The sequence below is a fragment of the Equus caballus genome, chromosome 26 (assembly GCF_041296265.1).
Source record: "Equus caballus isolate H_3958 breed thoroughbred chromosome 26, TB-T2T, whole genome shotgun sequence".
NCBI lineage: Eukaryota > Metazoa > Chordata > Mammalia > Perissodactyla > Equidae > Equus > Equus caballus.
The window spans coordinates 46,786,799-46,801,364 of record NC_091709.1 but is presented as its reverse complement, the minus strand read 5'-3'; the positions used below and the strand labels follow the sequence as shown (position 1 = coordinate 46,801,364).

The 14,566-nt window shown below is 51.1% G+C and overlaps 2 protein-coding genes across 4 annotated transcripts in view; both read left to right on the top strand.

The window, feature by feature from the left end:
* Positions 1–14,566, top strand: part of TSPEAR (thrombospondin type laminin G domain and EAR repeats) — a 172,012-nt gene that overhangs the window by 33,819 nt on the left and 123,627 nt on the right. The window lies entirely within an intron of this gene.
* On the top strand, positions 4,089–4,709 carry LOC102149726 (keratin-associated protein 12-2-like). The gene has a single exon (XM_005606215.4). The coding sequence runs from the start codon at positions 4,150–4,152 to the stop codon at positions 4,576–4,578; it is 429 nt and encodes a 142-aa protein (XP_005606272.1). The 5' UTR covers positions 4,089–4,149; the 3' UTR covers positions 4,579–4,709.

Genomic DNA, 14,566 nt, shown 5'->3' with positions numbered 1-14,566 from the left:
TTCAACAAAGCAGGGAAACATCAGTCCATTGTCAAGAGACAAAGTAATCAAGAAAACTGTGCTCAGAAATGACCCAGATGTTGGAGCCAACAGACTGAAACCTTAAAATAACCATGAGCAGTGAAAGAAGCCAGGCCGAGAGAGACAGGTAATGTTTGCTCTCCCTTCTGTGTGGGATCTCCGAAAACCCCGAACCCATAGATACAGACGCCTTCCTGGTGGTTGCCTGGTTGTTTTCCTCGTCTTCCTCTACTTGGGTCTCTTCCTGGAGTTTCTGGTTGACGTGACCCAGTTCAGGAAGCTCCTCCCCTCTGGAGACTCCCCGTGGCTCACTGGCCATGTGGTTTCTGGAATCGGAGCCCAGGTGTGATGGTGAAGGGCCGTCATTGGGGACAGGGTCCCCACACCATGATTTTCAAGGTCCCTCCTAAGTTTAAATGTGGTGCCGTCTGTCTGCACAGGCACAGTCATACTCTCCAGGCTGTGGGTCCCCCATTTTGAGTTGGAAACTCAGGGATCCAGAAGGTCTTCCCAGCTGACGAGAGCCACAGTGCTGGGCTCCTCACTGGGGAGTGTGGGGACAACGTTGTCACAGTAACAACCATGTAGTGAGTTCCCGCTTTGTGCCTGGCAGTGTGCTGAGAATCTTATGTGGATTATCTCATAATGCAACAGTTACCAATCTTTAACACTATTAAAGGGGTCGGTGATGTCCTATTTGCACACACGTTCAATTAGGAAGATTTAGAAGGATTTCCTGATGTGGGCAGATTCTCATCACCACAGATGGGGAAGTGGCGTTTGCAGTTCTTGGTTTCACTGTGGATTCCGTGGTCTTTATCATTTTGCCCAATTATGTGGGGGCTTTAGAGGTTCAATACTGACACATCGTGAAGTCCTGAATCAGCTGGGACAGACGAGAGCAAGGGGAAGGCAGATGACAGTATCAATCATTTTGGGTCCGTGGGGAGCATGGCTTCGGTGGATGAGCACCGTGGACGCCCAGCATCACACCTCAGCATTGCCCACCTAGTCAGGCAGCAGTGGGTGGCTGCAGAAAACCCCTCTGCAGGGGGCGCCCAGGAGGACGGAATGTGGAGCGAGGGGCTGAGCTGGCCATGCCGGATTCCTCTCTCCACCCAAGGGTCCCTTCATCCTGGCCCCTGCACAGCAGGTTTGGGAGAGAGTGGAGACAGCATGGAGTTTCCTGACGCACCCCCACAGGGCGGGAAGAAGTGGGCTGGAGCGTGGATTCCATGTTCCTCCTCACATCCCCTGGCTCTCTGTTCTCTTTCCACATGGTCCACAGCACATTCTTCCACGGAGGGTGCCATTTCGTGGGAAGCAGTTATCTCTCAGGGCAGCAGTGTTCCCTCCTCTGAGGCTGTGCCCATAGGACCCTCTGCACCTGGTCTGGGCATGGGGACTCCCCCACGAAGCCCTGGGTTGAGTCACACATCCCAGTATTGTCACTCCAGGGTTGAAGACCACTTGGGCTAAAGCATGGTCAGAAGTTGGAAAACCAGGGAACCAGAGCCTCCGTGAGACCACACAGTGGGATGACCTTGAGCTTGATGGACAAGCCACAAGTCCACGAGGTCAGCTCTTCCATGCTCCTCCTGTGGCCCTGACTACAGGTCAAAACCACGCTTAAGGAGAATTTGGGGCAGCCACATGTGACCACATGTCCCAATATGCCCTAGTTCCTGAGGGACACATTGAAAACAGTCCATTGCCTTCTGGTCTATTACTAGCTGAGTGAACGGGAGTCGTTGATATTTACCCTGCTGAAGGTTTGGATGCACCTGCGTCCATTTCTGTCCTCCCTAATGGGCATCCTTCAGTGTTTCTTATAGTGCAGATCTGTTGGTGAGGAATCTCTCAGCTTTTGTTTATTGAAAATGTTCCATTTCACCCTCAATTTTGTAGGATTGTTTTCTATCCTAGGGGTTAGATATAGAAGTCTTGCTTGGCACTTTTGGCTTCTGCATTTTAGTGATGTCATCCCACTGCCTTCTGGCCTCTCTTACTTTCGATGTCAGGTGTTGTTATCTTTTTTTCTTGCATGTAAAGTGGTTTTTCTCTCATCACTTTCTAGATTTTTCTCTTCATTTTTGGTTTTCATCGCTTTAAGTACAATGTGCCCAGATATATTTTTCTTCATATATATCTTTCTTTGGGTTTCCAAGATTCTTGGATCTCTAAGTGGGTATGTTTTTTAATCATGTTTAGGAAAGTTGTTCATTATTTCTTCAAAGCATTTTCATGCTTCCCTATCATTCTCTTGTTTTCTGAGGCTGAAGTGACATATCTGATGTACTCTTTGATATTGTCTCACAGGCTCTTTTTATTTCTCTTAATTCTTCTTTCTTTCTCTTTTTCAGACTGGAGAATTTCTATTCAAATGTCTTCACATTCACCTCTCTTCTTCCACCTTCAATGTGCTGTTGGGCCCCCCAGTGGACATTTACTTTCCACTCCTGTGCTTTTCTGTTCTAGAATTCTCCTTTTTCACGGCTACCATTTCTCTGCTGAGATTCTGTATACGTTCACTCATGGAAATTATATTTTCCTTTAAATATTTGAAGTTATCTCCTTTGATTCTTTATACGTATTTACAATAGCTGTTCTAAAGTCATTGTTTGCCCAGCCAATATCTGGACCATCTCAGGTTTCATTTCTATGGATTGATTTCTTTCTTTAACTGGAAATTACATTTTCCTGTAGCTTTTTATGTCTAGTGATTTTTGCGTGTGTACTTGGAATTGTGACAATACATTTAGAGGGTGTGCATTCTGCTGTCTTTCCTGAGTGTTGATTTTTGTTCTAGCAGACAGTCTGTTTCCAGGTGCTCACCTTGAACTCATGCAGGTTTGGTTTTACACTCCGTGAGGGTGGATCTGAGGACAGTCTGAAGTGCTTTGTAAGCTCCACACCTTGGAGGGATTCAGCTTCCAGAGCGTGTCCCCAGGAAATCTGGTCATGGCTTGGCTGGGCGTCCTTAGGGCAGGTCTAGGGTACGTCTTGCTCTGGGGCTGGTCCCTACTCCTTAGATGCAACTATGTGGGATGTCAGTGGGATGCTGGTGGAGTCCACTCTCAGTCCTGTAGAAGCTTGTCAGTGTTCGTTCTCTGGACGTCTTGCCCTGAGGACAGACAGCCTGCTGTCTTCCACAGATTTACAGGGGACTCTCACACACTTACACAAAGGCTCTAGCCCCAGGGAGGACGGAAGAGACGTTGCTGGACTTCAGTGAGAGTGACTGTGTTCCCTCCCCTTGGTTGGCCAAAACAGGCAATGCAAAGACCCAGTGCCTGACTTGGCAACTCCTTGCCCTAGTCCCAAGTGACCCCATGGGGGCATCTGCAGGCCAAAGGGGTGCCAGTGGTGCTGCCCTGGACATGTGCCGAGTCGGGGCTTCCACAACCAGCCCACACCTCTCCTCTCCCCTCTCCCCAGGGGGCCCTCCACACATCCCTGGTGCACACTGGGTCTGGCTCTGCTCTTTGTGGGGGTTCCTGTCCATGCAGCAGGACCACTGGCTGTGTTCATCTCCCTTCTCTAAGTGTGGGGCTTCCTGTAGACATGGATCCAAGGTCACCCCTCCCAGAAGTTCTCTGTGACCACAGCCTTCAGTTTGCACTTGTCCTCTGGGCGATGGTCTCTGTCTCCGTCTCGGTCCCCTGCTAGTGCTGGACTCGAGCTCGAAGCTGCCATGAGATGCTGTGCTCTCCTTGGTCTTCCCAAGACCCTTCCTGACCCACTGAGGACACTGTTCCAGGACCATCGTCACACAGAGAGGGAAATTGGGAGATGCACATTTTTGGATTCACACAAACTAATTCATGTAAAATGTTAAGGAACAAGGCAGAATCCAGATGGGGCCAGTAGGACATACAGCAGGTTTCCGGGTGTAACAAGAGCTGGAGGAAGGGGCAGTTAGTCATGAGGCGAGAGCCAAGCCAACAACACAACGTCTACACCACAGATCAAGTTTTGGGTGCCAGCCTGGAAGAAGCAAAACAAGGAAGACACCATCGTGTCCCGTGTTGTGTAGACACCTGCCGCTCGGGTATAAAGGCCGCCCCGGGAAGGAGCCTGCAGACGCCACTGCCCTGCTCCTCCACAGCAGCCCAGCCCCACGCCAGCATGTGCCACACCAGCTGCCCTTCAGTCTGTCAGCCGGCCTGCTGCACACCCAGCCCCTGCCAGGCGTCCTGCTGTGTGCCCGTGAGCTGCCAGCCAGCCGTGTGCTCACCTGTGAGCTGCCAGGCTGCCGTGTGCTCACCTGTGAGCTGCAAGCCCTCCGTGTGTGTGGCCTCCTCCTGCCAGTCCTTTGTGCGTGTGCCTGTGAGCTGCAAGCCTGCCGTGCTTGTTTCTGCCCCCTGCCAGTCCTCTGGGTGCTGCCAGCCCTCCGTGTGTGTGGCCTCCTCCTGCCAGTCCGTCGTGCGTGTGCCTGTGAGCTGCAAGCCTGCCGTGCTTGTGTCTGCCCCCTGCCAGTCCTCCGGGTGCTGCCAGCCGTCCTGCCCCACCCTGGTCTGCAGACCCATCTCCTGCAGCTCCCCTTGCTGCTCATAACTGCAAGTCCCTTCTCAGCTGCATCAGTGCAGACGGGTCCACACCTGTATCCCTCCCAGAATGAGTCCTCTGTGGGCCTGCAGCTTCTGCACGTGGCAGATGGAAAGCATGCTCACCAACCCCTCTGAACTCCGGGGTGAGAATGTGGCCGGATGACCTGGATTCCTCCGTGACCTCCCCATCCCCTCAGGGAAGCCCTGGCTCCCAGGGTCCTTCTCTGTCTCCAGCAGGAAACCAAACCCCAAGTGAGCGTAATAAATTGTATTTCCAGATGCAGCTCTGTATGCCTTCTTTCTCTTTACATCTGTTTCCTGCCTCTGTGGCCGGTGTTATGCAGGGTTTCGGGCTAATACCCCCTTCAGGGATCACTTTCCACAGAGCTCCGTGGAAGGGCCGAGCTCCTGGGTGGAGGGAATGACCCATGTCGTCAGGCTTCCGGAGGCTCCATGACCCAGGTGCACGTGGCCTTGGGCAGTGACATGCCCTCTTTCAGCAGGGGCTCTTGCTTCCTCGTGGCTGTGGATTCCTGTCTCCAGGGCCAGCGAGCACTGTGGCTGATGTCAAATGTGTCCGGTCGTGAGGATTTGCGTTTCCAGTGTGAGTGTAAGATGCTCTGTCTCCCACGTCGTGGAGCTTTCATCAGCGCGGCAGCTTTGGACTCCTTTGCACCTCAGGGTCGCAGCACTGCGTTCGTTCTTGTCCTTGGCTCAATACTCACTTGCACCGCTGGTCCACATGTGGCCCATTTTTAAGTGATTGATTGATGATCAATTATTGATTATTATAATAAACCACCCTGAACTCATTACCTAACTTGGAACCTAGAACATTAATAATTTACCCCTAACTTTCCAGGGTAACCATTGTTGGAAGTGTGTGCTCGTTATTCTGTTACCTTTTAAAAAGATAGAGTTTCTCTATGTATTCCGGGAAAGCATGCCTTCTAATTTCGTGGTTTTGCATTATCCTGATATTAGAAGGGCATTATCCTGAATGCTGTCTTCTGGAAGCTGCTTTTTGCGCTGCGTACAATATTGCTAAGATTCCTCTGCAGTGTGGTCCATTCCTCTACCGCTTCCACCGTTCTGTTGGAGGCTACTTCAGGTTAAACTTGCTCCAATATGTAGGCTAGTGTGGGTGCTGAGGGAACTGTGGGGCAGGGGCACCTGGTTGAAGATGTCCCAGCCCCTCCTTTTGGCATCCATGATCTTTCTGTTTGGGGTCAAGCCAGCTTCCCACCCATGCGAGGTGCTGGTCTTCTGTTTGTGGTGGCAGAGAGAATGGCAGCACCCTGGAGGTGCTGGCTCTTCAGGGAGTGCCCGGTGTGCAGGGAGCAGCTGGCCAGCCCGTGAGCACCTGGCAGCCAGCTCCACCCTCAGGAAACGTGCCCATGGCCCGGCGTCTGGGTGGAAGCCCCAGGCAGTGGCCGTAAATGCAGGAAAATGCACTTCCCACACCCTGTCTCAGAAGCAACCAGATTCCACGCCTTTTGTCTCTGGGGGTTTATGTAGTGATGAATTTTCCTGGGAGCTTTTTTAAGACGGGGAGCTGGGTGCGGTTCGCGATATGCCAGCACCATGGTGGCCACTGGTCTCTTCTGCTTTGTTCCCAGCTGAGGTCGAGCGCCCAGCCCTGGGGCAGGAGCTTGACCGTTCACTTGCCCAGGGAGCAGCCTCCGGGTGCCTCTCAGGTAACCAGATGTCACAATACCCTGGACTCCACCCCAGCCCTACTCCCTGGACCCCATTGTCCCTGAGGTTCCATACGGGGCCAGTGCGCATGGGGGAGGCCCGTCAGCTCTCTCGATATGGGTCTTGAGTCCTGGGGCTCCCTTCACCCACTGTCGAGGGCAGCACCCCATGTGCTCCCCTGTGGGCGGGGAGGGAAGACTGTCTCTCTGAGGATGTTTCCACTACTGGCTGCCTGGGATTTCCACCTTTTCGTTTATGAGCTGGAGGCCGGTGATGAGCTTAGAGTTGCAAAACTGGTTTTATAATCTTTCGGTTGAGGTGGTCGGGAACCTATTGTAGTGTTTGAGTTTGGGGGCTTTAGATAAAACTGAGCTGGAAATGGAACCAGTCAACTTGGACATATACACTCACATGCACACAACCAATGTAAGCACATATACAGCATGCACACACAAACACACATCAATACAGACATGCACATGCACACACACATGTACATGTACACTCATGCACCTGCACATGCGCAAACATACACATGAGTTTTATTGGGTTTGAAAAACCCTCCCTAGTACCCTGCAGGAACCCCCCACTCGAAGTTGGGTTTATCACCCCAGTGCATTTCTTCATCCGCATTCTGAAACAATACATTATATTCCTTGGGGTGTTTTTAAAGTTTAAATGTTGTTGTAAGCTGTGTACCCTTTTATGACTTGCTTTCTTTTCTTTTCTCAAAATTATGTTGGAGCAATTCATCCCTGCTGATATGTGTAGCTCTTGGTCATTTCTGTTCATGGCTGTATAATATTCCACTGTCTGAATATACTGTAATCTATTTATTCTCCTGTCACAGGCATTTAGGTTGTTCTTAATTTTTGGCTACTACCTAAAATTCTGTAAATACTATTCTTTTGACTTTTTTCTTGTGCACATGTGCCAGCGTTTCTCGAGGTTATCTATCTAGAAGTATTCCCGCTCGTGTATAGCTATGCACGCCTTCACCTATAGCACAGGGTGCAACAGTCTGCTACGTGGTTGTTCCCAGTTTACACCCCAGCAGGTGTGAGATTGGGCTACTCCACATCTTAACTCACAGACGCCATTGTCAGATGTTCAAAATTTGGGGGGATCCTGATAGTTGTGAAATATGTCTTGGGAATTTTATTTTCTATAGAATGACCCCCACACAGAAAAATACACAACACGTAAGGATGCAGTTTGATGAGTATTCATCAAGTGGTCACTCTCTGTGACTGCCCCCAGGTCCAGGAAGGGAGCTCGGCCAGCCCCGACACCCTCGCTGCCTCCTCCAGTCTCCCCCATCCTCCCAGAGCAGGCACCACCCTGACTTCTAGCACGATTGGTTAGTTTCGAGATTCTTTAACTTCGGTCAGCAGAGTCCACAGTACCCATTTCTTTTCATCTTGCAGTCTGTAACTGGTCTTGGTGCTCAGGTTAGTGTCGCCTCATAAAATGGGTGAGGGAGCTGCCTTATCTTCGTATTCTCTGCAACAGTCTGTATAAGTTTAGAGACATTTATTCCTTGAACGTTTGTCAGCTGGCACCTATAACTTGATCTGGATCTAGTATCGTCTTGGTGGCTGGATTTGAACTCCTGATGCAATTTCTTTAATGGTTAAAGGTTATTCATATTTCTAAATAATTCATTTTGGTAAGATGTATTTTTATAGAATTTGTTGGGATAAAGTTTTTCATTATGGCCAATGATTATTTTTAAGATCTCTCTCGTATCGCTGGTTCTGCCATATTTTTCATTCCTAATTTTCTAATAGTCTTCATTTGTGCTTCTCTTTTATTCCACTGGCGAGTGTTTCAAAGCTTTGTCTTTCCGTGGAACCGTGATTTGACCTTGCTGATCTGTGTGGTAGTGTTGTTTTCTGTTTCATCAATTTCTGCCCATGGTTTTGCTATATATATACTGAATGATTTTAACAACTTTGCAATGACACTTTTCACAGAAAAGCTTCAGAAAACTGAGCACAAATATTTTCAGTATGTCACATAGTGGAACAAAGCAAAAAGGGAAACATCAGTCCCTTGTTTTAAAATGACAATAAATCCAGATTTTTGCCCTGTCCTCCGTGAGGATCACCCATTGTCATAGAAAGCACTTTTTTTCTATTTGGCTGAAATTCCTCTTTGCAAAAGATTCAAATGTGTATATACCAGGAGCACAAGTTTTTAGATCATTAATTGACATTTCCCCATACAATTGGAAGTTCTTTAAGACAAAAATGTACCCTAAATATTACTTAAGCCACTGTCTCATTCCAGCATGACTTGTCTAAAGCCATAAAAAATATTTGCAATTTTTCAAATTTTGAATAAGTTGATCTTTAATGTTGTCGGTCTGCTTGCTCTGTCATGTTCTGAGAAAAGGGTGTTACAGTCTTTCCCTGTGACTGAGGATTTGTCTTTCCTCCTCTGAATCCACCAGATTTTGCCATTTGGAGGCTGTACTCTGTGATACATGGAAGTTGAGGATTATTGTATGTTTCTGGTGAATTGAACTTTATTATCATTTTAGAAATTGTCTTCACTCATAATAATATTTTCTACCTTGAAGTATATTTAGTCTATTATTATCATTGTACTAGATATCTTTGGTCAGTATTTGCTAAGTGTGTTTTTTTCTCTCTTTTTACTGTCAGTCTTTCAGTTCTTTATGTTTAAGACCAGGGATTGACATCCTTTTTCTGTAAAGGAGGAGACAGTAAATATTTTAAGCTTGCACGCCTTATGGTCTCTGTCACAACTACTCAGCCCTAAGCTACTCAGCTGTAGCACAAATGACCCTAGGTCATTTGTAAACAAAGGAGCATGGCTGTGTCCAATAAAACTTTGTTTACAAACAGGCAGAGGCCAGATTTGCCCTGAGGGAGCGATGTAGTTTGACAATCCCTGACAGACTGCAAACAGCATACAGCCGGATTTTGTTTTAAAAGAAAATCCAATCTCAAAGAAAAAAAATCCAATCTCTGTCTTTGAACTGGAAGATTTTAATCTATTTACGTTTATTGTAATTCCTAATATATTTGAAATTATTTCTATCATCCTATTTTGTGATTCTCTTTACTCTGACTTTCTACACTTCTTTTAAAAGTCCTTTCCTACTTAGATTTGCGTTGGTATTTCACCATTTTTTGTTCCTTTTCCTCCCTTCTCTGGTTCAGAACGTCACATGATTTCAGTTCCTTTACTGGCGATCCTAGGATTTCAGCAGGTAACCTTTATGTAGTGTGGGGTTGATCACATTCCCTCTCGCCTTGTAAATGAAAGCAGATCCCTTCCATTTACTTGCAACGTCTGTTCAGGACTCTAGTTTTACCTTGCTTTGTCCCCCTAAACCCACTAATTAGTCAGCATTGTTGTTGTTCTACTCAGTTAATATTTTTTTATCCACGTGTCTACCAGCTTGTTAAGTCGCTACTGCCCTCTGCCTCTCAGGTCTGCCTCCTGGGATATTGGCCTTCTTCCTGGACTGCATTCTGCAGAATTTCCTTAGTGAGTGTTTGTTGCCGGTTAATGCTGTTTCTCTTTGTCTGAAAATATCGTAATGTTGTTCCAGTCCTCACCCAAGAGTTTCTTGGGGAATGCGGTTTGAGGCTGAATGTGATCGTATCTCGGCGTTTTGGCCATTCTGTCTGCCTTCTCGTGTTACTGCTGAGAAGTCCACTCTTTGTTCTCCTTTGTGGGCAAACTGCTCCTTTCTTTGGCTACTGTCAACGTGTTCTCTCTTCTGAGTTCTTAGTTTTCACTACGTGGATCTAGGCATGGATTTCTTTTTGCTAATATGTGTCGTGCTTTGTGACTCTGAAGTACATGTTTTTCATCATTTCTGGAGAGCAGTTTGTATCTCTGAGTGTTGCTGGTTCTCTCTGGTCTCTTCCTCTGGAATATCAGTTAATTGAATATTGGCCTTCTCCTTCTATTTTGCAAATCTCTTAGCAACTTTTTTTTTCAGTTTTTAAAAAATATCTTTTGTTTTGGTACAGTTTCTTCAGGTCAGCGTTCTAGTTCATGTCCACTCTGTGTGGCCTGCCTAATCTTCCGTCTCCTCTGTGTGCAGTGGGCTTTTATTTCAATGTTTTCGCTATAGAAGGTCTATCGGTTCTCTCAAATATATTTGATTTTTGAAAGAGTGTCTTGTTCCTGTCTCCTGTTTGTTGTTCTATCGTTCAGTTCTACAGATGTTGTAAACACACTTTTTTACAAGTCTGTAATCAAGAATTCCACAACATGAAGTTCTGGAATGTCTTCTTCTGTTGTTTGCCATTTCTGACGCCTTTTGCTTGTGTGGACACGTGCTCTCACGTGTTTTGTGTTTTGGGTTGTGAGCTCGGGCGTGAGGTTCTTCGGTTGTGTTAACTCTGAAAAGCCCGGATGGCAGGTACAGGCCTCTGGGGACACGTGCCTGGGACAGCGTCCCATTGAGCGCTCATGGCAACCTCTGAGTCAGGCACCGGTGAAGTGCCAGTTTTACAGATGGGGACACCAAGGTCACAGACAGGCAGATCATTGCCCCAGGTGACAGTTTGTAGGTGGCAGAGCTGCAACTCAAACCCAGCCCCACCTGACAGTGCAGCGCGTGCCCTTGACGCTGCCGTGCTGGTGGAGACGGGTGCTGAGCTCCAGACAACACAGACGCCACCCTTCATGTGAGAGAAAGTGGAAGAGGGAGGTTGCTGTGAGTCCAAGGTGTGCAAGGCATCACTGGCTAGACCACAAAAGCTGAGAAAAGGCCAGCAAAAGAGAACAGCAGAGAGAGACACGCTCCAGCACATGCACTGTGACACCCTCTCTGTTCTGACTGCAGCTGCACATTTACTGTGACCTTTGTGGTCATCCAAGGGTCATCTTGTCCCCCACTGGACAGGGGTGGGGCTCTGCCTGTGATGGCTCACAGCCGTCTGCCCTGGGGCCCCATGGAGGTGCTCAGGAAATATCGAATGTGGTGTCAGATATAAGAGGGGGCTGGTGTCCTGCTGCTCTCTGTCCCCGAGGGAACGATGGCCAGGAGCACCTCCAGCCAGGCGATGGTGATGGCTGGCACACTGGCACACTGCTCAAGGAGCTGGCCGAGGAGCCCAGAGGTGGTATGCTCAGACAGGAAGGTGCTGCTTCTGTCTGCCAAGGACCGGTTGGTGGCAGGAAGCGGTGGCTTGGGGATGTCAAATGTCCCAGGCTTCGTGAATAAGGACAGCATGGCGGCCAGCCTGGTGCTCGGCCTTGCGGGCTGCAGCAGGAGTTGCGAGGGCAGAGAACAGGCCAGCAGGCTGCACGGGGAACGGAGGTGGACATCAGGCTCAGGCCACCCTCGGGGCATACTCATGAGGAGGGGCCAGCCCCCAGCCCCTCATCCCAGACCCTGCCTCTACACAGCGAGCCACCCCTCCCAGCCCCTGGGCGCTGTGCTAATGGCAAGTCCCAAGGAGAGAATGCTAGATTGATCAGTTTGTTAACCAGCCATAGAGGTGGTTCCTGGTTCACACCCTGTGGGAGCCGTGCAGGGTCCTTGGTAACTGGCCAGAGACTAGTGTGGAGCCTGGAAAGCTTGTTCCTGTGGAGGGCAGAGCTGGAGGGTCCAGACCTTTGTAGCACAGCTCGGCTGTCTGTGACCAGGGAGACGCTGGTTTGTGTGCCACAGCTTCAGCAGCAGGTGGGGGTGCCGCAGGGGACAGTGGGTGTGCAGACCAGGATAGAGTAGGAAGGCTGGCAGCAGCAGGACTGGCAAGAGGTGGCCTCACACATGGCGGGCCTGCAGCTCACGGGCACGCACACAGTGGGCCTGCAGCTCACAGGCACGCACACAGTGGGACTGCAGCTCACAGGCACGCACACAGTGGGACTGCAGCTCACAGGCATGCACACGGCGGGCCTGCAGCTCACGGGTGCCCACAGTGAGACTGTAGCTGTTGGGCACGAAGCAGGCCTCCTGGCAGGGGCTGGGCATTCAGCAGCCCGGGCTGCAGGAGGAGGGCTGGCCACAGGTTGTTGGGCAGCATAGGGACGGGCAGCTGCAGGCCGACTGGCAGGAGGCTGCTGAGCTGCACACGGGCCGGCACAGCAGAGCCACGCTGGAGGCTGGCTAGCTGCAGGAGCTCCTGCAGCCTGGGGTAGGGCAACAGGTGGGGAGACAGCTCAGGGGACCGGTGGAGCAGCTGGTGTGGCACATGGTGGCGTGGGGCTGGGCTAGGGTCAGGGTGGAGCACGGGGCTGGTCTGCAGGCTCCTTCCCCGAGTGGCCTTTATACCTGGGCTGTGCATCCCGGCGAGGTGTCCACCGTGTGCTATTGCTGATTTCACCTCCCTGTTCCTGTTTAGGGTGCCCCATGAAGCCAGTCCAACAAGGAAACCCCGATGCAGAGTGGAGTCTCTGAGCTGGGAGGGGCCAGTGCCAACAGTTGGCTGGGCTCATGTTGGGTTGGGTGCAGGGTCCCGTTGGCACAGAGTGGTCAAAGCAACCCCTTGGAGTCATTGTCCCCATGCATCCATCCACCTGCCCCATGGGTGTCCCTGGTGGGCACTGACACTCGCCCTCCACAGCGTGTCTACACGTGCCTGTGGGCGTGGGGGTGACACTGCCCCAGCAGCGAGGGGCTCAGGTCCATTGGCTGCCAGTGACAGCCCCCCACTTTGGGCTTCTTCCTGCTGGGACATTTGGGCCGCTGCCCACAGGTGTGGGACCCTGGCCTTGTGAAGGAGCAGAGGACGCTGGCTGAGATGTGCCCTGACTTCTGCCTGCAGGGGCCACCCAGGCTGGGCCCACAACAGGACTGTGCACCTGGGATCGCTGGGGTGCGAGGCCCTGCAGACCCTGGGGAAGAACAGACCATGTTCTGCCCCAGCCCTCAGGCGGCCGCTGAGAAGGACAGAATTTAACCCTGTGTGTCCCTGCCAGCCCCACCCTAGGCCCTATGTGGGGTCTTTCCACACACAATCTGATGAAACTTCACTTTGATTCTCCAAGGAAGCAATTTTTGTTCCTGAACCTTACTCAGTCAAGGCTCCTGAGAATCCAAGAGCTGGTTCCAGGCCAGACGGTGGCTGGTGAGGGCGTCTCGATTTGAGGTCACATCGCGCTGTATCCCTGGCCGGCGAGTGATCCTAGCTCGCAGTGGATTCTGAAGGATCCTCATGTCCAAGACAGTGGAGTCTTGGGAGCAAGGGGCAGGGGTTGGGGCGAGTGGGGTCCCCATGGTGTGTGCAAGGAGGCCTGGCCCCCGAAGGCCTGGAGTGCCGTGTCTGGCCTCTACAGAATTGTGGACAGATGTTTGCCATAAAAGCTGAGTGAGAAGGTGCGGTTGACACCCTGTCTGATGCAGAGATGCCCAAGGCTACTCTTTGATGAGTGGACATCAGTCCCACCTGCTCACAGGCAGGCCTGCACTGATTTCAGCCTGGAACATTCCGGAAGAGGAGTTAGCAATGACCCCCATGTTCGCCTGGCCTTCCCAGTGAGGCTGAGTAGCAGAACCGAGGGACACAGTCCTTCAGTTTGATCTCGCTGGCTGCCCTGGGGGCTGTTCGCTGGGAGGGTGGTCAGGGATGATGGTGGGGCGTGAACGGAGCTGACTGAGGACCTTCTCTTGGGGGCGGTTATCATGAATCTGCTTTCCTGTTCATGACATTCCCCATCTGAGGCAACAGGCTGTGCAGGGCAATGCTTCTCTCCATATGGGCTGTGCGGGGAGGGTGCAGCGCTGGTGTGGTGGTCTCCCACCCGCACCCAGTGCTCTCTGGGGCCTGTGAAGGAGGAAGCCTGCTTTGGAGACCCCTACGGTGCGGAGCACAGGCATCAGGCCGCTGCAGTGGTGAGGCTGAATAAAAGGCACTGCCTGCAGGAGCTAAAGCCAAGCTCACCACCACATAGGATGGAAAGTTCTAGCAACACCTGTTGGGGACCCAGGCCAGACCTGTCCCTCTGCCTTGACCCCTCCCTCCCCTCAGTCACCTCAGGGACTTGACCACGTGCCCCACCGGCCATTTCTCCACTTCCCATCCCCATGCTGCCCAGCGGCCTGGGGCCCAGCCTTCTGATGCAGCTGGCCTGCTGTGTGCCCGTGAGCTGCAGGCCGCCTGAGTGTGGCCTTCCTGCTCTTCCTCTGAGTGCTGCTGGCCTCCTGCCATCTGACCCCTGTGGTCCCTGCCTGTGCTGAACCTGCTGTGAGGCTCTGACTCCTGGTCTCTGTCACCTCTGTGATGCCCTGTCATGGACCTCACCTACGTTTTAGGGTTCAACCTCCTTTGCTACCTGCATGTGCCCTTGCTGCCCTCTGG